Source organism: Vipera berus (assembly GCF_964194415.1).
Source record: "Vipera berus genome assembly, chromosome: 1".
Classification (NCBI taxonomy): domain Eukaryota; kingdom Metazoa; phylum Chordata; class Lepidosauria; order Squamata; family Viperidae; genus Vipera; species Vipera berus.
This window is the reverse complement of record NC_138202.1, coordinates 268,706,817-268,730,696: the sequence shown is the minus strand read 5'-3', so window position 1 is coordinate 268,730,696 and position 23,880 is coordinate 268,706,817. Positions and strand designations below refer to the sequence as shown.

Genomic DNA, 23,880 nt, shown 5'->3' with positions numbered 1-23,880 from the left:
TATCTTTGGAGCCATTTTTGAGAGCCTTGAGAGGAGACCCAGAAGTTAAAGGGTTGAGGATAAAAGAACAAGAATATAAAGTCCAGGCGTTCACGGACGATTTAGTGTTTATTCTTGAAGAACCTATAAATTTGGGTAAGCGTCTCTTGGAAAAGTTGGAGGAGTATGGAGAGGTGGCAGGGTTACAGATCAACAGAGAAAAAATGAAAGTTATGGTAAAGAATATGACGATAGCACAAAGGCTGGAGTTGCAAGGCAAGTTGGGGCTGCAGGTGGAACGTAAGGTAAAATACCTGGCTCACAGAACGGTGCTCCTCAATTAAAGAAAACAACTATCAAAATTATTGGTACAAATATCCAAGGATTTGGAGAAGTGGAACAAATTGCCCCTGTCTTTATTTGGTAGAATAGCATTAATAAAGACACAGGTTTTGTCGAGATTTCTCTGTCTTTTTCAAACAGCTCCAGTGAAGTTAGACAATTCGTTTTTTAAGAACTTGGAGAGACTTGTTTCTAGATTTGTTTGGGCAAATAAAAAACCTCAGGTTAAAGCTAAGATAATGTAAGGACCAAAGGCAGAGGGAGGACTTGGGCTCCCTAATTGGAAGTATTATTATGTTGCGGCGTTGTTAGTTTGGATAAGGGAGTGGATGACTCTCCAAAATAGGCGGTTGTTAGCATTAGAGGGACATGATCTATCCCAAGGGTGGCATGCTCATCTGTGGCGGGAGTTAGGAAGCCCACCGAAATATTTTATTAGGCATTATTTGCGTAATACACTATTAGGGGCTTGGTCGTTAGTTAGGAAGAAGTTTTATATGAGGACACCGTATTGGCTGTCGCCGATGGAAGCACTGACCTACCCTAAAGTGTTAACCCAGAAAAAAGGATGATTTATAAAGAATTATTGCATTCAAATGGAGAATTAAAATCTAAATCGCAATTGCAGGAACAGAGTATCCAGGTAGATTGGTGGACGTATATGCAGCTTCGCAGTTGGTTTATGAAGGAGAGAGTGATGCCAGGGATTACTAGAGAAGCTCAAGGATTCGATAAGATTCTTTTTGGGAAAAGTGAGAAGTTGCTGGCAAAATGTTATTCTTTACTATTGGATATGGATGGGTTAAATGAACTTACAGAGGGCTTTAGGGTCGCCTGGGAAAGGAATCTGGGTTACCAAATTGACCGTGATAATTGGTGGTCCATTTGGGAGAAAAATGTTAGGCTAACGAAATCTACTGCATATAAGGAGAACGCTTATAAGATGATGTTTCGTTGGCATCTCCCTCCAGCTAGATTGGGTAAAATGTTTTTGGGTGTTTCTCCAACGTGTTGGAAGTGTGGAGAAAGTGAGGGCACCTATTACCACCAGTGATGGACCTGCGATGAAGCGAGGAAGTATTGGCATCGGGCTCATATATGGTTGAATGAGATTTTGGGAGATTCTGTTAAACTGACTCCTGAAACGTTTTTGTTAGGCTTAAAACCAGACAATCTGAATAGATCTGCATGGTATTTGATGACACATTTGTTAACGGCGGCACAGATATTATGGGCTCAATATTGGAAGAATTCTGTTAGTCCTCCTGAGGATCTGTTAATCAAGAAATTCATTGATTGTGCGGAATCGGACCGTTTGACCATGCTGTTGAAAGATAAGGGGGATATAGATTATTATTTATTTTGGAGACTGTGGTATGAATGGTTGACAAAAAGGAATGGTTACAGGAAGGATTGATTATATATTGTAACAGCAACTTGTCTTAATTATTAGAATGTTTATTATTATGTTTTGTATTTTTTTAAAGAATTTTAATAAGCACTGCAATGTATTGTTATGATGTAGTTGTGGACGATTTCAATAAAATAAAATAAAAATATATTTTAAATAAAAGAGAGAGAGTGAGGAGGGAATAACAACTTCTCCCAAAACAATTACGTGCATTAGAGATACATGCCTGACATAAATCTAGCATCGTGAATGGAAAAAAAAACCGTAATCTAATGGGAAGCACATTGTTTTATTAAACAGCTCAATTTCCAATTTCATTTCCAATTGACAGAGAATACTCACTTCAGCAATCTTAAGTACAGAACTTCCGTTCAACACAAATGTTGGAGTGTATGTTATGCAGAGCAGTACCTAGATTTAAACAAATACAGCACAAAAGAATTTTAGATTGACGATTTTCTAAGTTAAAAACATGTTAATTGTCAAAAGTGATGAACATCAATCTGGAAGCCAGTCTACAGCATATTTGTCTGTTATCTGACTGCAAAATCATACAACAAACAGAGGACCATAATGTTAAAGCCAGAATAAAACCTCACAAACAATGTAATGCAATGCAATCCAGTGTAGTGCAGTGCAATGCAATAATAATAAATAATAAAAGTAATACAATCCAACAAAGGCAGCACATAATTCAAAGGTCTCTGAGTAGTTCAAGGATCTTGACATTAATTGTATCAGGCTTTTATAAAACGTTTATATACTGACTACCGATTATGCAAACTACTGTCTAGCACATCCTGAACTATCAGCATGAAAATGTTTATAGTGCCAAGAATAAAATTATAAATATTTTAAGACCATCCTGATCCAACCTCTAATGGGGAAAGATCTACAGTGGCAACCAGGAATATTAACTCTCTCTGCTAAAACAGCATATCTACAACGCTATGAATTAAATTTATAGGGCAAAAACAGTTTTGTAACACTATAAATCAATGAAATGAGCTACAAAGGACAAATATTACACATGTCTTATTTTGCAAGGATATTGAATGGCTGCAGTGTAGAAATCTGAGAAAATTAAGAATGCCTCTGCATGTAGCAAGTGAAAATATAGATCTCATTCAAGCTTGGTCTTGGAAGGAGACAAATGGAACAGAAAAAAATCCTCCCCACTATAAAAAAGGAATTAATTTCAGTGACATCCATTGACATGATTTGTGGCACTTACTACCACTTTTCTGAATGCAAAGTGGCTGAATATTAAATACTTTGGATGTTGTTGTCAATTTTTCATTGATGTAGCGTCAGCTAGCTGTGCATTTGGCATTTCATAAAGAATGTACAAAATCTGTGAAATCCAAACCATCATACAAAAATGTTTATATATTGTTTATGCTTCAAAGTTATTTATAACTGCCCTGCTTAGGAATCCAAATGTCACTGCAGGAATTGGTAGTGAAATCCTCAAGCCACAGGACACAATCCCAGGGAACATATAATTAATTGTTATTCATTCATTCATCATACTATATGGCCACTATCTCACAAAACATGACTCAGGGTGGTATACAATAAAAAAAAACTATAACACAGTAATGTAAAAAACAGACATCAATTAAAAATATTAACATTATGATTAACAGGCAAGGAGGGAGCAACAAATATTAACAACAGGACCACTTTGGCAACTCACTTTGGCAACCACTTTGGAATCCCAAGGCCTTTTCACACAACCATATTTTGAGGGACTTACAGAAAGTTAACAGGGATGGGGCTAACATCTCCACATTGTAGTTGTTTAATTTGCATAGTTGTTTAATTTGCCCTCTTTTTTTCACTGACAGCCCTGGAAGGTCAATGAATGACTTTGGGCAAGCTACTCCAAATGCTATTCTATAAAAGCTGAAAAATAATGCTATGTACATCACGGTTAGCTCCTAGAAGGAAGGTGGGGAATAAATCTAACAAGTAAAAACATAAATAAAACACACAGCTCATCTTTCTGCTTAAAACAACAGCTACACTAAGGTACAGTAAAACAGTGAAAATATGATCCTAAAAATTAGGGAGTAAATGGCAAAATCTGAAGAGGGTAAATATTTCTTTTATCCATCCTGAATAGATGCAGAGTTTATATCCTTGAGTGAACAGAAAGATTTTGAGATAGGTCCTAAAACTCAAAGTGAAACTGCCTCTTCATCTCCTTAATGTTTTCCATTATCAATGTCAACATAAAATCCTACTCTGCACAATTTAAATCTGAATATTTGAAATGACAAGATGCCCCAGATAAGGTCATTGTATTATTGAGCATCATGGAGAATAGTATAGATGCTTACACACTGGGAAGAGAACTGGAATGGAGCTTGAAGTAACTTTCCTTAAAATGTGGTCAGTTAAACCCTGTTTTGTTTTAAGTAAACAATATTGGATTCTTGTTTTGCACATGCTCAGAAGAAAATTCCCTCCAGTACTGAACGGCCATAATAACATTGTAGATTTTAACCACAGTTGGAGAGCTTTCTGATATAAAAGAGAAAATATTGTTTTTGGTTTCCAGGAAAATGAATATTATCTTAAGGCGTTCTACAAATCAATAAGAGGAAAAAAAGTTTTGATTTTATTAAATAAAAAGCTATATTCCTACAACTGAATTTGACAGTATTTTCAAGCACTTGCATATTGGCAATCAGCACTTAATATAATTTGAATTTTTCATTTTCAAAATAATTGTAGAATGTTAAAAAATAGTACTGTAAAACAGCAATGCATTTCAGTTCAGAAAGTATCTTGCAGTCTCAAGAAATTGTTAAAGTCCTCAGATCAAAATTGAAATGTTTGTATTCTTATTATTTTCAAAATAGCTTTCCTGAATTCTGTATTTGCAAAGCTGCCAATCTTTCAATTTATTCAATCTGGAATCACAGTTATTTTTAGAAACTTTGGAGGGAGAGGAGATTAATAGCCTAACATTGGGCCAACTACAATTTTAAGAAATCTCTACCACATGAAAACTGTTATAGGAGAACATATTGCTCAGAAGTATACCATCTGTATATGAAGTTTGAATACTCTTGCAAAATTCATTGCACCAAATTCCTAATTCTTTTCCCCATATTGATCGGATTATCTGCTGCAGTGATGAACAGCTGATATGAATTCAGTACTGCTAAATGAAATAATTAACTACCAAATAACAGGCCTCATATTTTCTAACTACATTTACTCAGAATAAATATTTTTCTAGCGCCAGTACAACACATTCAGTAGAACATGGATGAAATACTGTTGTAATAATCTGATGTAATGGTATATGAGAAAGACCTTGATTAATGGAGCAGAGATACTGCCTAGGGCGGGGGTCTTCAAACTTGGCCCTTTTATGGCTTGTGGACTTCAACTCCCAGAATTCCTCAGCCAGCCTGGCTGAAGAATTCTGGGAGTTGAAGTCCACAAGCCATAAAAGGGCCAAGTCTGAAGACCCCTGGCCTAGGGAATGGTCAGATAAGAGGGGACATAGCCCACAGCTGCATAATGGGCTCAGAAGAGATCTTTTCTAACTTCTCGGTTAGAGTATAGGAGACAACAGGAGATTTGTACCTGCACACTTGCCAGAGTGATGTTAACCTTCTCAGGGTAAACCAGACAGGAAACATGGCCAGATGAACAACTTTATTGTATGGTTACATTAACAGAATCTTGCAAATCTGAAAATACAAATCTCCCATTGCCTCCTTTACAGCTTGACAAGTTAGGGAGGGTCCCTTCTGAGCCTCTTTCTCTGCCCATTAGGCAGTTGTGGACTATGTCTCTTCTTATCTGACCATTCCCTAGGCAGCATCTCTTTGTCCTGTTTCTTAGGGTCTTTCTCATATGAATAAAAAATATATACCAAGAATGGAGAGAGAAAAATGAAATAAGATCTACTGTAGCTACAAACCGGGTTTCTCTCTCTCTCTACTCTCTCTCTCTCTCTCTCTCTCTCTCACACACACACACACACACACACACACACACAGACGTAAAAACAATGAATTGGTATTAATAGTTCATAAATGTGAAATAGAAATAAATAAAATAGGAGTAATCAGAGTATCTATTCAATGGAAAAGAATGCACAAATGAACAAAGTGCCATAGTTTCCCTATATAGCCAGGAAATGATGCAACCTACAATATTCTACTAAATGTAATATTAATAATTTTTATATATTTATTCCATTAGGGAAGAAGGTTTAGAAAAAAATAAACACCCATACACTATCTTTCTAAGCATTACATTACATTCACTTATTAATCTACTGCAGCTATTTAGGATATGTTCTAAAGGTGCTTTTTCAAAAGACAATTGGACTTTCTTGGTTTTTTTTCCCTTTGAAAATACTTTGCTTCTCATCCAAGAATCTTCTTCAGTTCTGATTAGAAGTTAATATTGTAACTGTAGTCTCCCAGCATTTCAGTTTTGCTCTGATTTGTATCTATGGGTTGGACTATTCCACATTACCCAGAGGTGTCTCCCACTGTTTACAAATACTATTTGTAATCCTACATGTGCTAAATGCAACAAACCACTTCCATCAGCTGGATGGATCTGCTGGATGGAATGGAGAGCAATTTTAATGTTCTATTTTTGGCACATTTCCATATGTTGTTCCCAAGGATCTCTAAACTGATATCTTTACGGATAATAAGTATTGACCAAGATCCAGAAAAGGCAATATAATTTAACAATAGAATTTTTTAAATTAGATTCAGTCCTCTGATTGAAGCACTTCTGTGCCACTCGGTTAAAAACAAGGCAGAATAAACTGGGAAAAACGTATACACATTTAGAAGGGTTAAGTACTCCTTCAGTGTACAGAGCATGATGTTTTTAATTATGAAGAGGATGAACACATAGCTTTCTATTAAGCACTGGAGCTGTGAAATGGTTTTCCAGTGATTAGAAACAATTACTCAGTGATGGATGCTTAAACATTTAGACAAACTCTTATACAGGCATGGAATAACTGTAAAGCAGTTCCTCAAAGAAGAAATGCATTAATTCACTGGGCTAAGACAGACAGCCTAAAGCAGGCATGTCAAACTCGCAACGTCACGTGATGTCGTGCAACATATCGTGACTTTTTCCCCATTGCCAGCAATGGGGTGGGCATGGTTTCAGTATGGTACATTCGGCCTGTGGGCCGGCAATTTGACATGCCTGGCCTAAAGCAAGAAATGTGTCTGCTTAGGAACAGCAGAAAGATGATAATATTTATCCCTAGCTCTGCGGATAAAATTCCTTATTCAGTGATAGAATCAGTGGTGAGATTCTGCCGGTTCGCACCAGTTCGGCAGAACCAGTAGCTAATTTTTTGTTGACTTTGGCAACCGGCTGAAGCTCTGTCCCTTTTTTGCAAGGCCCAAAACGGCCCACAGGAAGTGCTTGGATGCCAGTTCCAGAAGTCCGTTCTGAGCTATGGAGACCTCCCAGGCCCAGAATGGCCCACCTGAAGTGTGTGGACACCACTTCTGGAAGTCCACGCACTTCTGCAATTTTTGCAATTAATTAAATAAAATTAATTGTACCTGAAGGATCACATTATGTAGCCTAACAAAGTTAACACTTAAAAATGGTTAAAAACATGAAGAACAACCACCACTGAGAATACAGACAAGCATGATCTCTGCATGAGTAATCAAAGTGTCAAGATGGCAATTGCAGCAACATCATTGAAGCCCGCCATTTGGACATGTATATGTTATTAAGGCATGTAAAAAAGAAGCAGTGCTTCAACTGTGTACCTGTGCCTGCCAATTTGACTCTTCTGTCCCCCCTACTCCACAGATACAAGGTAAATGCTACTGAACACAGACCAACCAGTTGCTTTTTCTGCATGAATGGCACTATTGTCATTAGCAGACTTGTTATCCCTGGTCTGGGTTGATCATACTGATTGCTTAAAGCTAGTTTGGTTCTGCAATGAGAAACTGCCTCAGAGGTAACATTTAGACATCTTTTCTGAATCAATATTTCACATTCTTCAAAAGCCCAAATGAATATATTCCCCTTTTAAGATTGTGGAATTTCAAGGAGCATTTTTAAACAGTGACTTGGGAAATGCCAAATATTTTACAACAGTGATTTAGGTAAGTAAAAATACTACAGTTCCTGTTCTGCCAGTCTGACAGAACAAGGAAGTAATTATAAATGACATTTGACATTTCCAGAGCAAACATTGTAACTGAGTAGGAGAGGAGATTTGCAAACGCCAAACAGTCCACCTTGCAGAAACAGAAATGTCTTTCACTATTGCAAAGCCACTCTTAGGTACCCTGCAGTATCTTAAACTTCTCAAAAAGGATACAGAATATTATGAGCTTAAATGCGACTTAATAGAGCATTTATTTTATCTCCCATGACAATCTGATACACAAATGATATGCTATTGTTCTCTATTTTTACCAAAATTCACTGCAGTTAAGTAAGTAATATATTAACATGTTATAACTTTTTTGAATATTATGTTATGAATGAGGGGGGCAGTTGGAAGGGAGAGGGAAATCTTACTGAAAACACCAGCATTATTTATATCTAAACAGGATCAGGATGTATTCATCACAGCAAAGTTGAATCTATGAAAAGATTTATATGGAAGAAAATCCAGCAGAATCTGTTTCACTGTAATGTAATTAAATCTCACTGCATATGAAAAGTGACTGAAAAATTCTGTACAATAAATAACATGAGAATCCTAGTCAACACAGAAAATCAGTAACAGTGCATCTCTACTTCCATTCAGTTAAGGAAAGATTAATGTTTCTTGAAAGAGACAAGCAACTAACCTGCCCATCAAATAAATGCAGGTATTGATTGATTTATATGCCATCAAGTCATTTTTGACTCCTGGCAACCACATAGATAGATTTTCTCCATGAAAATGCATTTTTATTTTATCCTGCTTCTGTCTAGGTAACTGTTTATTCACTTTGTAATGGAGTCTTTATTCCATGTCTGCATGACACACGAGACCTACTAAATTTATGAAGATTAATTATTCCAGAGTCAGGGTAAAAACAAAGAACAGTTTATCAGTGTATATAGTCATCATCTCAGTCTAGAGATTCTTTATCACTTTAATTAACAGCAAAGAAGGAATAGCTCATAAATACTAGAAAAGGTCACTCCTGACACTGGTTCAGGGAAATAGTTGAGCTGAGATTAATTAGTTATTTTCATCTTTCTTTGCATGCAGCTGCTTTCTCAGCTCTTTTACATTTGAGGATAATGAGGGAAGTTGGAACAAGTCAAATCAAGGAAAAAATATACCCAATAACCCAGTCAAGTCTCTTCTCTACCAGAAAGTTGTCCATTTTCTTGGCAGAACACTTCCATGTTCATAATTTAGCAGTTTTACTGCTAGGTTGATAAAGTGATCTGGAAAGTTTATGAGCAAAATTGCTGTCTACTGAGCAATTTTTGCAGACATCTCACAGCCCAAAGTTGATAATATTAACATAAAATGAATAGATTTTTTTTTTAAAAAAATGTAAATCTAGCCCGGTGATGGAGAACCTTTTAGAGACCGACTGCCCAAACTGCAACCCAAAACACACTTATGTATTGTCCGGTGCCGGGTGGGCGTGGCCCATTGGCTGGATGTGGCCCATTGGGTAGGCGTGGCTGCGATCGTAACAGCAGACTGGGTGGGACTAAAAAATTCAATCAATTGATTCGAACTTTGCGAGATCTTTTTTTTCCCCGTGAGAAGTTGAAATTGATGATTGATTGAACCTTTTTTTTTTTTTTGCACACGGCAGCGGAGGCCTAAAGTGAAAAGGTTTTATAAAACCCAGCTGAAGGCGTAGGACTGGGGCGACAGCACGCGTGCCCACAGAGAGGGCTCTGCATGCCACCTGTGGCATGCATGCCATAGGTTCGCCACCACGGATCTAGCCAAATGATTATAGCAAATCCTAAACAGAGCTTTCATATCAATCTTTTTGACTCGGTGAGACATCTAGAATTTTTAGAAGTTATTAAGAATACCGTTACCCAATGAATGCTACAAGAGGATATGACACTTTGAATCATAAAATGTCTGCTCTGATGGACACAGTCACAAAACACCAATGTCAAATAAAAACTAACAGAGTGAGTATATAACAGAGTTGACACTTTAGCTTCAAAATACACATACTGTTTCGGATTAACCCCAACATAGGAGACCACAAACCTAATTCCCAGAATGTAAGAAATAAGTGCCCTAGTCTCTCATTTTTTTTCATGCAGGATTGATTGCCCACAAACATATTATTCTTCTGGTCCTTCTTTTCAAAATAATGTGAACAAGTCACATTTATTGATTTGCTTTCCCAAATTCCTGAAAGATTACCCATAGACCAGGGGTGTCAAACTCAATTTCATTGAGGGCCGCATCAGCATTGCGGTTGCCCTCAGGGGGCCGGGTGGGTGTGGCGAGGGTGGGCATGGCCTACTGGGTGGGCGTGGCTAGAGTGCGTATGGCCTACTGGGTGGGCGTGGCTAGAGTGCGTATGGCCTACTGGATGGGCATGGCCAGCTCTACATCGTTCGCATCAAGGGTGCCTATGGGGGCCTGGGCAGGAGTGGGACAGATCTGAGGGTCTCTGGCAGAAGGAGGGTCTCTGGTCCAGGGCCAAGGCAGTGGGGGCCGTTCCCTCACTGTTTCTAGAATGGCTTCGCAGGCCACATGAAACCACTTCGCGGGCCGGATCTGGCCCCCGGGCCTTGTGTTTGACATGTCTGCCATAGACCTTCCTCATCTCTTCCATGCTGGTTTATGCATACATCACTATCTCAGCCCTAATTTCACTGCTTTCTCTTTTACTTCATGGGTCACACCCAGAAGACTTTTAGTCCTGCAAATGTTCCGCTTCCAGTAACTAGATGTTATTTGGTTTTTCAGGTTTACACTTTTGAAGAAGCACAGCATTCACAGAACTAATCAGATCTGGCCTATTCAGAGAACAGCTGAAGTGCCTTGGAATTCTCCGCAGGAATAGGAATTTGTTACCGATAACATTCCTCAGTAGTAATGAAGAACACCTTGAATATTTAGAACTATACTCTCAGATGCTCCATAGTTTTGAAAAGCTAAAGCTTAATTGCTAATTGCATAGTAGACAAGGAATATTAGATTTAGGCTCTCTATTTATGAAGATTCCAGGATATCCTTACTTTTTAAATTTAAAAATATTAGAAATAAGAAGGATTTGAAAATTTAAGCAAAATTTAATTAATTTTCATTTGAAACACTGACTTTGAAAAGAGCAGAAAAGAACACTATTGGGTTGGAGTATTCTAAAGTCCTAGCCAGGTGTGAAAAAAAACAGGCCCTCCTGTGAAGGTCCAATTAAACTGATTTACTGCTAAAAAGCCTATGCACTAGAATCTTCTCAACTAATGGTTAGCACCTGCTTGGAATTAGATAAGGGTCAATGGAATTCAAGGAAGGGGGGGAGGTTGGACTTAGTTCGCTTGTGGCTAGGTAAGAGTTCTAGGCTGATCCTTCTTTTAACTCTGCCCCCAGGTTCTGCCACTTCTTCTCCAATCCAACATAACACTCCAGAATATCTAACAAATTGGTGGCTTCTGAATTGGTAGAAAGCAGTGATGGGATTCAGCCAGTTTACACCATTTCAGCAGAACTGGTAGCTAATTTTTTGTTGCCCAGGCCCAGAATGGACGTCCGGAAGCAGCATCCACAGAGAACTGGTTGTTCACATATTTGAATCCCACCACTGGGAGAAAAGAATGACAACCTCTTCAATTCTACTTTTTTTTTAAAAAAAAAAAGCTATTTCAATTCAATCCTTTTCAACCATCTTCTTGTTAAACTTCAAAACCAAAGTTAAACTATGGGGAAAAAAAATAAAAATGGGTTTCTTTGAGGAACCGGAATATATCAAGACAGCTTACTGAATTGTAACTGTTTTGCATTGAATTCAAACACCTAAAAGAATGTGAAAGTGGACTTCTTCTGAACATAATTGTGATCTACCAATGTAAAAACCACTGCATGTGTGAAAGGCAATGTATCCACATGCTTCAAATATGATTCCAGAGAAGTGCTTTGGAAGATATGGGAGCACAAATGCATCGTTGTTCAAATTTTATATAGTCTTGGGAGGTAGAATAACATACATGTCTTAGAGAACGGAAGTACACTATCATAATTTTATTTTTCTCCAGACACGCAGTCTTCCAGCAAGGAACTGCCATGGTAACAGTCAGCAGAACAAGGTTATATTGATATTTTTCTCATTTCCAATGCAGATGGCTGCTTGCCAGGTCAGCACTACTGCTAATTTAATTCACAGTAATGAAACTGTATTTCTAAGAGTAGCAGAGTGCATTCAATATATTCAACATATTTACAGTTTTCCACATATAAATTCAGGTGCAGAAGTTTGCCAGAGATTTGGAAGTAAACATTTCTTCCACTAAAGTGAGGGACTTTTGACGAACCCAAGAAATTTTCTTTTTTGCTTTTTTTAGGCAGATAATTCAGTATATCCAATTATACAATTTGGTTAAAATTACTTTAGTCTAGCAAACAACTAAGTGTTCTCCACCCTTGTTAATTAAGGACAGTGATGATTCTAATTGTCTTTGCATTGGCAAACAACAGAATAGGATTTCAGCATAATTTATGGCTCCAGAGGTTGGATGGACGTCCACTTTGTTTTTCCCTCATATCTGAGTGCAGTCTGGAAACAACAGTGATGGGATGTCTGCTAAAACAAAGCTAGGCTATGGGATGCCTGTAATTGTGAAGTCTGTCTGGCAAGAGCAAAGAATGCACGTGTAACACTTTTATCAATTCTGTGTGGTTAGAAGACTGATAAGAGTAACAAAGAGTTAGACATCATGCATAACTCAGCTAGACGTTAGGAACAGGGATGGCCTGGAGCAAATAGAATGTGTACTAGATAATTCCTGGAGCATTCATCAGCCAAGGCTTAGGAAAAGGGATGGCAGACTTTCAACTAAGAGGAAGATTACTTTTTACACGAATAAAAAAATAATACAGATAAAAGTCCTGCAGATCCAGGCTTACATTAGTAAAGAATAATCCAACTGCGTAAGAGCTAGCTTTGTACTGTGGCATAAAATAATTCAATCCAGGGACACAACTGATTCCAGAACTACGGAGCTGAGTCAGATAGGAAGCTTGTCCTGTGAACAAGCAAGTAATGACGTCTGTAAAACACTAACCTTCATCACTTCTACCTGCAGGTCTTCATTGAGAGATGGAGTCACTCTAACTGCATTCAGCATTTGATTAAGCAACTGCTTGTCATCAGAGTCAGTTTCCATGGATACAAATCGCTCATCAGACAGTAGCTTCTGCAAAGAAAAATGGAACTGTTTAATGTCACAGACTTTCCATTTGGTTCTCCCCTAATGTTGTTATAAACATAATATTTACTAGTAAATTACCTTCCTTTCCAAACCATATAACAGGAAGCAAGCTTTGGTGGAATAGTAAAATCTATTTAACGCATGCAACGCCTATCACAAGGCAGAGTGAAGCTCATAATTCCTGTTGTAGTATGAAGAGGAAAAGCCTTTATAATTCAGATAAGGTAAATAAAATCAGAAGGTGAGTTCTAGTTCTGGGACCTGGGAGATATTTTCACAATCATCTAAACTAAAAGATTCAATTTTGCCAGCAGGAATTAAGGATAAGTTTACTAATCAAACAATACAAAAATGGTAAATTTTAAAGGCAAGTGCAGCACTGAACTTTGCCCTTAGAATGCCGACCAATCCACTCATTCAATACTGGTCAGACTAGCATTCTGGACTTTTCTCAAAAAAAGAAAAAAGATGAATTACTAAGTTTCTCCTCTCTTTCATGCATCCAGAGGTGGTTTTTTTCCATCTTAAAAGTACGAAAGCATCAATTATCCCAAGATGGAACATCTGCAGTCTAGGATTCATTAGACAAGCATATGAGACCTACAACACTTACCAGTGTTGTATAGGCTTCACAAAGTCCACCTTTCATTTAGTGAGTTGAAAGACTCCTTATTGCTTCATAAATATTCACTGCAGCATTGTTCCCCAACTGGGAGTGTGTCAGTGTACACCTCCCAAGAAAGCTGGCTGAGAATGCTTTCTTATAAGCAGATATATTTTGAAAGCATAAAATTTGAGGAAGGCTACATTACAACCAAGCGATGTGGTGGCTCAGTGGGTTAGGACGCTGAGCTTGACAATTAGAAGGTCGTCAGTTTGGCGTGTCGAATCCCGAGTGCTGCGTAACAGAGTGAGCGCCTGTTACTCATCCCAGCTTCTGCCAACCTCGCAGTTCGAAAGCAAGTAGAAAAATAGGGACCACTACGGTGGGAAGGTAACAGCATTCCGTACGCCTTTGGCGTCTAGTCATGCCAGCCACATGACCACGGAGACGTCCTCGGACAAGCACTGGCTCTTCGGCTTGGAAATGACTAGCACACATGTGCGGGGGAACCTTTACCTTTACCTTTACATTACAACCACTTGTAAAGGTTTTGCCCAGGATTAGCCCTAATACATAGTCTTGCTTATCTTCCATTATCATTTTATGGGCCTGCATGCTTTTAAACTGTATAATTAAGCTTTCTTATCTTTCACTTTTCCTGTCAACTTCTTATTTCACTCAAAAACTCCAAATGTGGTCAAACCTTAGCCACTCACCTGCATCCCTGCTAGAGCTTGCTGTGCCAGTTTCATATTCTTGCTCTCCAAAGCAAGTTGCAGTGGAAGGAGGCACTTCTCCCTAGTTTTCAAAGAAAGAGAGGTTTCTTTAGAACTCAGAAATCAAGTAGCTTGTGTTTTTATGATTAATTTTTCAAAGTTTATTTTACTTGTGCTATAGCCCCTTTGATCCATACATGAATGACAAAAGGTGCTGGTGCAGCTATGTTGCTATCAGCCTCTTCACTGTGATCATTTGCTCAATTGCAGGAAACAAAATTATACAATTCCTATAGTTATTTTCCTCTTTGGTAGCTCAGGAATTCTGGGAGTTGAAGTCCACAAGTCATAAAAGAGCCAAGGTTGCCTACCCCTGGTATAGATCAATAACCCATCTTAATTGTGATTCAGCAAGACAATGTTTGAGCCAGGATTTAAAGCTGAACATTCTGACAAAGAAATAAAATATATATCTACGTTTACTTTACAGCCTCCAAATGGGTGTGTCAGAAGAAGACTGTTTGTTACATTTGAATAGAACAGTTTTATAATGTATTTTATAATGTATTTTAGAAAATAGATGACTTTTTTTTAACCCAATGGGTTATTCTGACTACAGAGCTGTTGTTCTCTTCTATTACAAAAAGAAATTATCTCTTTACCAAACAATTCCATATAGCCAATAATTTCTGCAAAATTCTTGAAATCTATATAGTACTATGGAATTCCTTTGTCAATATTTGATAGGATTTTTGTTTAATGCTTTTGCACAACACATAAACTATCTTTAGATTATAAAAATGACCCTTTTAAGAGTTAGATTCCAGTTTGATATGAATGTAATGCAAAAACAGCAACCAATGTATGATAATCAAATGGAGTACTGTTCCAGCATCCTGATATTCTGTTAAGAGTATGGATAGGATATTAGTTCAATTTATATTTCAATAAAGTCAGTTTAATACTCGTTTTTTAAGCCTGATCGTGATCAGAGTTTCAAATATGGTATAGTTTTCATGCTTCCTAAAAGCTGGAAATTGATTTTTAAGTCATGTATTAAGGGAAATTACAGATTAGAATGCACACAATCTTGGTCTGTTTTTTTCTCAATATATGCATTTGCTATATACATATCAAGAATAATATATCAGGAAAATGCATATCAAAATAATTTGTGGAAATATAATAACAAGCATTTATTAGAAAGATGTTAATAAACTTTTATCTAGAATTTTATTAAAACATTTATTAACATACAAAATGGGATGGAACAATGTTGTATTTCTCTAAATATGAAAGCTACAGCAAACTGATTTGGAGAATGACATAGCAGTACTGACAGCACTGTTCATATGTTAACAGAGAGCAATTCCTCATAATGTTATAAACATAATAATAAACAGTCTGCTGTCTTTCACAGGTATCAAAGAGGTATAAAAAGCAGGTAATTCATTTCATGAAACAATGTGGCTCTCTTTGGCCATCAATTTTAGCTAAAAGTATATGAGATATGAGCAGGGGGAATGGGAATTTATCTGTTCTTATTTTCAACATCAACAACAAGCTGGATTATTCAGGCAAGAACCAAAAGACCCAGCATTCAAGCCTCTATCCTTACAACTATAAACTTCAAATACCCTAACATCTGATTTGTGATGCTGGCATATCCTCTTAGATGTTAAAGTCTATGGGGTGGATTTGAAAGGATAATACGAGAAAATGATTTCTGAACTCGTTCTTCCTTTCTAACATTTGAGTAGAAAAGAAAAGCAACAAACTAAAAAGTATACGGTAAGTAGATTCTGAACACGTTTGGACATTCTAGCTTGATTGTGCTATATTTATTGTGCCTTTAGGAACAAAAATCTCTGTTGCCACTATTATTACTGTATGACAATCATCTAGACATCCATCTGGCAAAGGAACAAGTGGATTCTAATAAAACTGATGTAGCGCATTACAACTAAAATCTGTAAACACACTGATTGTCAGAAGGCCCTTCAGGTACAGATACAACATTTTAAATGATAAAACTGGTCCATTGATAAACTATGGAACTAGTTAGGGTTTAAAAAATCTGGATGACTATTAGATGGAAGCAAAGCGACAGAGAAAACTCTTATTTCCCTGTTACCATCTAGTGGTCATCTGAAACGGTGGTCCCTATTTGGACCTGATTACAGTATTATAGTGAAGTAGATTAAAAACCTCAACCTAAATCAGTTACTTAACCTCTTATTCTCAAGAAGAGTATTTAGCCAAAACTCTGATTAATGTTATGGGACCTTCTTTATTCCCAGCACAGCATTTAGCAACATTAAATACCAATTAGGTACTTCTTGCCCTTATCACCTCAAGTTTTATCCCTAATCTCTTCATTCTACAATTTGACCCATCAGATGGTTCAACTAGCTTCAAAATGCTAGAGTCTGTTTTTTAACAGTGCAATGGAGAATATAAAACTAAACCAAACAAAAGGGCTTGGGAACTGTAAAACAGACAAATGAATTATAGCATGAAATTTCTAAAATCCCAGCCCACACAGAATACTAGTCTAAGAACATCTTTGGAAATCTCCATTTCTTTGAATAAAATTCAGTTGTTGCTATGTCTTCAAAACACTTAACTATTATTTCATTCTTCTTATGGAATAAGCATCTTATTTATCATTGTGGCTATACATACTAGGACCAAGGAAACTCAGGTTCTACTCTACGCTTAGCCATGGATGCTCATAGGTGACTTTCGGCTAGATGCTTTTTCTTAGCACAACCTACATCACAAAATTGCTGCTAGGAGAAAAATGGGGAAGAGAGAATAATAATAATAATAATAATAATAATAATAATAATAATAATAATAATAATAATAATAATAATAATAATAATAATAATAATAATAATAATAATAATAATAATAATTTTATTTATATACCGCCCTTCTCCCGAAGGACTCAGGGCGGTGAACAGGGCAGATATATAAAAAATACAAAAATACAAAAGTTAAAAGAAAATTAAACATATGCCCAGCTAAAAACAATAAATACAATTATTAAAAATGAGATAAAAACCCAACCCATCCCCCTTCAGGCCAGGCCGGCTTGTTCAAATAAGAATGTCTTCAGATCGCGATGGAAGGAGCGAAGGTCGGGCGCCATCCGGAGCTCAACCGGCAACCGATTCCATAGCTCCGGGGCGCCCACAGAGAAGGACCTCCCCCTGGGAGCCACCAATCAACATTCTCTGATCGGTGGCACCCTGAGGAGGCCCTCTCTGTGGGAGCGCATAGGGCAGAGGGAAGTTGATGCCGGCAGCAGGTGCTCCTTAAGGTACTCCGGACCCCTGCCATGTAGGACCTTAAACACCATTACCAGTACCTTGAATCTCACCCGGAAGACAACTGGTAACCAATGCAGCTCACGGAGCAGAGGTGTAACATGGGAGTATCGGGAGACTCCCAACACAACTCTCGCGGCTGCATTCTGTACCAGTTGGAGCCTCCGAGTGGTCCTCAAGGGCAGCCCCATGTAGAGAGCGTTGCAGTAGTCCAGACGAGAGGTCACGAGCGCGTGAGTGACCGTACATAAAGCATCCCTTGAGTTTTTTAAGGAAGAGAGAGGTATAAGCCTGATAAACACTATGCAATGGATTGTCTGAACTAGTCAGATTACCTCAACTCAGATTACTTAACGCTTCAGACCATTTAAAGTATTTGAATTTAAAAAAGTAGAAAGTAGAAACTGAAACAAAGTTAGCAAAAGAAATAGTTTCATGGAAGGCTATCAAAGACATTAAATGTTAAAGCAATTAACTGGAAGCCGTTGGTGATGCATGAAATAAGGAGGTGGGAAAAAGCACTTCTAGATGCACAATTCTGGCAGAAATCCAAGACGAAAAACTTTTAGAAAACTAAAAGTGAAGGAAGGAAACCAAATTGTCTTCATATTTTTTAACAACCTGAACCATTTTACAAAAGTTGCATGCAACTCCCATGGCTTTCACCCCCTTCTGTAAAAGCTCAGACAACCTTCAAAATTGCCTACCCTACTTACTAGAGCAAAAAAGGTAGTTCTGGATTTAGCCTTTATTGTACAATAAAACCTGAAGATGGAAACCACAGCAAAAGCAATCATTGACATTCTTTTTTTTTAAAAAAAAAAACCAAACCCAAACCTAGGTAATCTAGAACTACAGTGCTAGAAAACGTTGTCCAAAGCTAAAGGCAATGACACAGCTTTTCAGAACACGATTTCTTTCATAATGTGAGGGAACAAATGGCACGTGGCTAACAATTTTAAGACTAATTCACCATGTTATGATGATGTGATAGAGAAAGATTCAGATTTTTCTTCTTCTTTTTCATCTATTAAGGCCACAGTTAAAAGGTCAGGAAAAAAACCTCATACAGAAGATAAGAAATCTTGAAGCCAGTTCTGCGCTCATTAAAAAATGGGTTATTTTTATGGGCACAATACTTCCTAAAGAGGGAAATTTCAAATGACTTAGAAATTATTACCAGTTATGAAGGAAGCTCTTCCTTGGTTCTGTTTTAATACTGGTAATATATTCACCTATGTAGAGAGCCAATTTGAGGTAGTGGTTAAGACTCCAGGCTAGAAACTGGGAGACTCTGTATTCTATTCCTGCCTTAGGCACAAAGCCAGCTAGGTGACCTTGGGCCAGTCAGTTTCTCTCAGCTCTAGAAGGAGACAATGGCAAACCTTACCAAGAAAACAGCAGGGACTGTCCAGTGAGCGTCTAAGAATAGGACACAATGAAACAGAAATTATCTATCTATCTATCTATCTATCTATCTATCTATCTATCTATCTATCTATCTATCCATCCATCCATCCATCCATCCATCCATCAATCCATCCATCTATTTATATAAGTTGCACTTCATCTTCCATAAATGCTAATAAGTACCCACTTGAGCTGGACTTTTAACAAAATAGCAGGACAGCATTTAATTCTGTTGTAGATCCAGAGAACAGTTCTGCCAGCAAGCAAATAGGAAATAATAAAGAAAGATAGCATGAAGATATCTTTTGTGATATTCTCCATAACCCAAGGTCTTCTAACCATCAGAAATATGTCAAAGCTATGGACCCAAAGACAAAAATATATTTAGAACTTCATGTCAGATCTGTAATATTTGCTCCACTGCTTCCATAGTCTTTAATCCTGCCACTGTTATTACCTAATATTTTAATATTTCCCCAAGCTTGCACATTATCTAAGTTCATGCATCATGAATCATTGTCTATAACACTATTATCATCTTTAACAATAACACTATTGCTTTGTTTATGGCTTAATATGTTGTATGAACCCAGCTATGGTTTATGAATAAGCCTGCCAACGGTGGTTCATTACACACACTATGATTAAACAATATATTAAGCAAGTCACACCTTCCTAAGCAGGAATGGGGCATGCAGTACAAAATTGGTGTCTATCTTCAAACAATTTATTAGAAAGAAAGGCATAATTTATGATCTTTTCTGAGCTTTTAATTTTGCCCATTTCCATTTCTTTACGTATTTTGTGGCTTTCAGGGTTTCACAAGCTTTGGACCATGGAGATTTTGCAGAATTGTCCTTCTCTGATTATGGAATTACTATTACCAAAACAAGCGATAACAATGTGAATTGACAATGGCAGCATTAATTGGGATAGCACTGAAATGCACTTCACAAGGGTACTCCAAAAGCTTTTAAGTTCATATCTTCATTTCTTTTATCCTTCCCCTATTACAACAGATGTGGTGTTGATTTTGGGGGCTGAGGTTTTACAGAATTTGAGGAAGAGAGTACCCTGGCAGCTACAAACACAATATTTCCCATCATATTTCAAGCAGTCTATATACCCAAACATTCTTGCGCATCTCAGAACCACAAATACATAACCATGTAGGAAAATGGAAAACTTGATCAATGGGTCAGCTTGCTTACATCTTTGGTTCATAGAGTGTTACACTGGCTTCAGGAGTCAGCAAATGTAAAGCAGAAAGGACTTTTACGCTTTCATTTCAAATGTCACTCATAACCGAAGAATAAAAAAAATGTATTTCCTACCTTAACTGATAAGGAGGGATCTTGGTAGTAGCATCTAAAGATTCTAATGTTTCTGGGAAGAAAATAAAGAAGGAATTATTTCAAAAAGCATCCAGCATGGAACTGAAAACATTCATCATTACATACAGTCTTATGCAATTTGAAATCCCATTTTGCTCAATTAGGATTATCCCAGATTAAAATTGTTCAAGTTGTACACCGCAAGTGCACATATATGTGGATTGACATGGGCAGGTATTTAATTTAGTTCAGAACTAAATTAAAAGGACCTTTTCCCTTTCCATATGGTACAATATCTCGAATCTTGTCTTTTTAGCTTAAATGACACCATTTCCTAATTTCTAAATGAGCTTATTACTGTATGTGTATGTAAGTAAATGCACATGAATTGTTGGTTAATTTATGTAACAAACTCAAATCTTAAAATAAATAATGGTTACTTTTTATTGTTTGAATTAGTAGATTTTACAAATACTAATTTAATCTGGACTAAAAACCCTGCCTACCCTATTTTTCTCTGAATGGTAAGTGAAAACAAAATAATCCATCTATAGATAACCCCATTCCTAGCTTTGAATAAAAAAAATGTGCATTATTTTACCACAAATTGATGCAAGGATACTTTTGTTTTAAAACCCCAACAGTGTAAACATCTTAAATATATTTCAAGGAACACTTTAAAAAGACTATTGCTCTATATATGAGTAGCAAAGTCAAAACTATCGACCATTTAAAGTTATAAAAATAGTGACGCAGCCTAGCATAGAACAACATGCACATTTATATAGTATACTAAATGTATGTCATCACTCAAGAAAGCATATATTGATAAAAAGGTGGGGAGGAGGGTACATTTTTCTTTAACCTATATTGTAATATCTTGTTTGATCATTTTCTAATCAGAATGTCTTCTGTAGCAAGTTGCAGGCAGTAGAGGTCTGTGTGTAAGTATGTAAAACACATGTTAAAAGGGGACAGGACTTTGATTACATCTTGACATTTTAATTTCCTCCCTGCAGACACCATCGTGAAATAGCTTAAAGCTGTTGGCAGACTTACTAAATTGCTAGGCCCCCACAGGAGATTAAGCCAGCAACTTTATAATCCTAATCTATTATGTTGCCATTTTCCTTTTTAATATTCATTACCTGCAGATATGGTTTATTGTAAAGTGTCACTTAGAGATCACCAAATCCGGAAAAATGGATTAAAAATGAACAATCCCAAAGGGGTGTGTGTGTGTGTATAGCAATAGATTAAGCATACGTCTCATTAAAGGAGAAACAAAAATATACAGTATGTTGCTACAGCTGGAAGACAATGGCTGACTGTTTGCCAGGCAGGTCTGCTGCCAGATGCCAATTGTTAATAGGATCTTGGACAACCTTTGTATTATAAAGGTTGCTTTCAACAAGTCATCTAGGATAGTTCTTTCATCAGAAAACCAATTCTTCCAAGGGAGAATGCATAGATACTCTTGAGTACCTCAACACTTATGATTGGCTAAATTAAATCAACGTATAGATAATCCTCAAATTTATGGCCATCACAGTTATGATAGTGCTGGAAAAAAGTGACTTACGACCGATCCTCACGCTTACAGCCACGACAGCATCACCCTGGTCATCTGACTGCAAACCAGGTTCTTGGCAACTGGCTTGAATTTTACCAAGATATCAGCTTCCTGGGGTCCCATGATGGCCATTTGTGACCTTCCCAGTTGGCTTTGGACCAACACAGTCAATGATTAAGCCAGCAGGGAAAGTCACAAGAAACAGTCGTGATGTCTCACTTAACAACCATGGCAGAAATGATTGGGTGCAATCATGTGATTGGTTGCTTAGTGATGAATTTTCCTGTCCCAACTGTGGTCATAAGTTGAGGACAACTTGTAGCACTTTTCTGTTTTTATCATTTTCCTATGGGCGCTTTATAACTTCTGCACCTTAGGAGCACAGCCAGTTTGGCCTAATGGTTTAAACCAGGGCTCTTCAAACTTGGCCCTTTTATGACTTGTGGACTTCAACTCCCAGAATTCCTCAACCAGCGTTGAAGTCCACAAGTCATAACAGGGCCAAGTTTGAAGACTCCTGGTTTCAACCATGCACTAGGAGCAGGGGCACCCAAGTTCTAACCCTGCCTTAAGCAGGGAAACGACTGGGTGACAAAATTGTTGCCCAGAATACTAGAAGTAACAACTGACTCTAAGGGATCAAAACAACAACAACAACAACAAAAACCAGCTTTAGAATAAAGAGTTTTAAAAAGAGCTAAAAAGGAATAAACCTTCACACAATCGCGAGTACACGGGAAATGACTGCAGCCGGAGAGAGGTGAGTGTTAAAATGTACCGGAGTAAATACAGCGGAGGTGTGGGCGGAGGGGACCCATCTCGCCAGGAGAGGAAGACGGGCAAAGGGGTCCCTCGATCCGCGGAGTTAAGAGATCGACTGCCGAGGATGGATCCGACGCAAAAGCCCATTCACAAACGGGCACACAACCAAACCCCTCTCCAGCCCCAGCTTTTTAAAGGCAGGTTGGGTGATAACGGGGGAAGAAGATGCAGCTCGCGCGTCGAGGCATCAAAAAAGGCAGCCCAGGCAGAGCGGGTCGGCGTCGGCTTTCCTTTTCTGGCGCGAGGGAGGAGGAGGAGGAGGAGGAAGAGGAAGAGGAAGAAGGAAGGAAGGTGCCTCTCGCTTCCTTACCGCTGGCCCAGGTGCAACTCTCCTTGATCGCCTTGTATTTGCTCCCCGACGCTTCCTTCTGCAGCTTCCTTAGGATTTCTTCCATCTTGCCTGCCTTTTCCCGCGGCGCCCGAAAGGGAAGGGAAGTCTCCGGGCCGGGGGTGCGGCGACAGGGTCGGCGCTCAAGCGCTACACCGGGGCTGCGCGCAGCATCTTAGCGGCAGCTGCTGATGAATCATGCTAAGCTCCGGGATGGGGGACACGTCACTCGGCGCGCTCCTGCCCCTCCTCGCCCGGCAGAGGGCAGGCCGTGACGGCAGCAGCTGCCTGCGGTTGGCGGCCCAGGCCTCCAAGCCACAGCGCCCCCCCGCGGGAGGGCGGGGCGGACAGGTGGCCGAAGGGGCAGGACCGGGAAGCCGGCGTCTGCTTTGCTTACGTGGGAACCCAGCCGTTCGGTTTTATTTAGCAAACTGTGGCTTACGGTGCTGGCTGAATCAGACTTGCTATAGTCCTCTCTAATGCAGACATCATTCACATCCCCTAATGTGAAAAGCGTTAATGGTGAATTGCTGTCGGCTCAGAATAAAAGGAGCCTCACGGACCTAAAATAACTGCAGCAGAAATCCCCCTTTCTCTCATTCTGGCAATGCAATGGTGGGTTATTCCCAGGG

At 38.3% G+C, this 23,880-nt stretch overlaps 1 protein-coding gene across 1 annotated transcript in view; it reads right to left on the bottom strand.

The window, feature by feature from the left end:
- ARFGEF3 (ARFGEF family member 3) overlaps nucleotides 1-23,439 on the bottom strand; it is a 76,831-nt gene extending 53,392 nt beyond the window's left edge. The window contains exons 1-5 of the mRNA XM_081339304.1: nucleotides 23,231-23,439; nucleotides 20,526-20,577; nucleotides 14,447-14,528; nucleotides 12,980-13,111; nucleotides 2,075-2,143 (exon numbers count right to left, since the gene is read on the bottom strand). Coding sequence (XP_081195430.1) covers nucleotides 2,075-2,143; nucleotides 12,980-13,111; nucleotides 14,447-14,528; nucleotides 20,526-20,577; nucleotides 23,231-23,315 — 420 coding nt within the window. The 5' untranslated portion in view covers nucleotides 23,316-23,439. The remainder of the gene's footprint in view (nucleotides 1-2,074; nucleotides 2,144-12,979; nucleotides 13,112-14,446; nucleotides 14,529-20,525; nucleotides 20,578-23,230) is intronic.
- Between the last annotated feature and the right edge of the window lie 441 nt (nucleotides 23,440-23,880).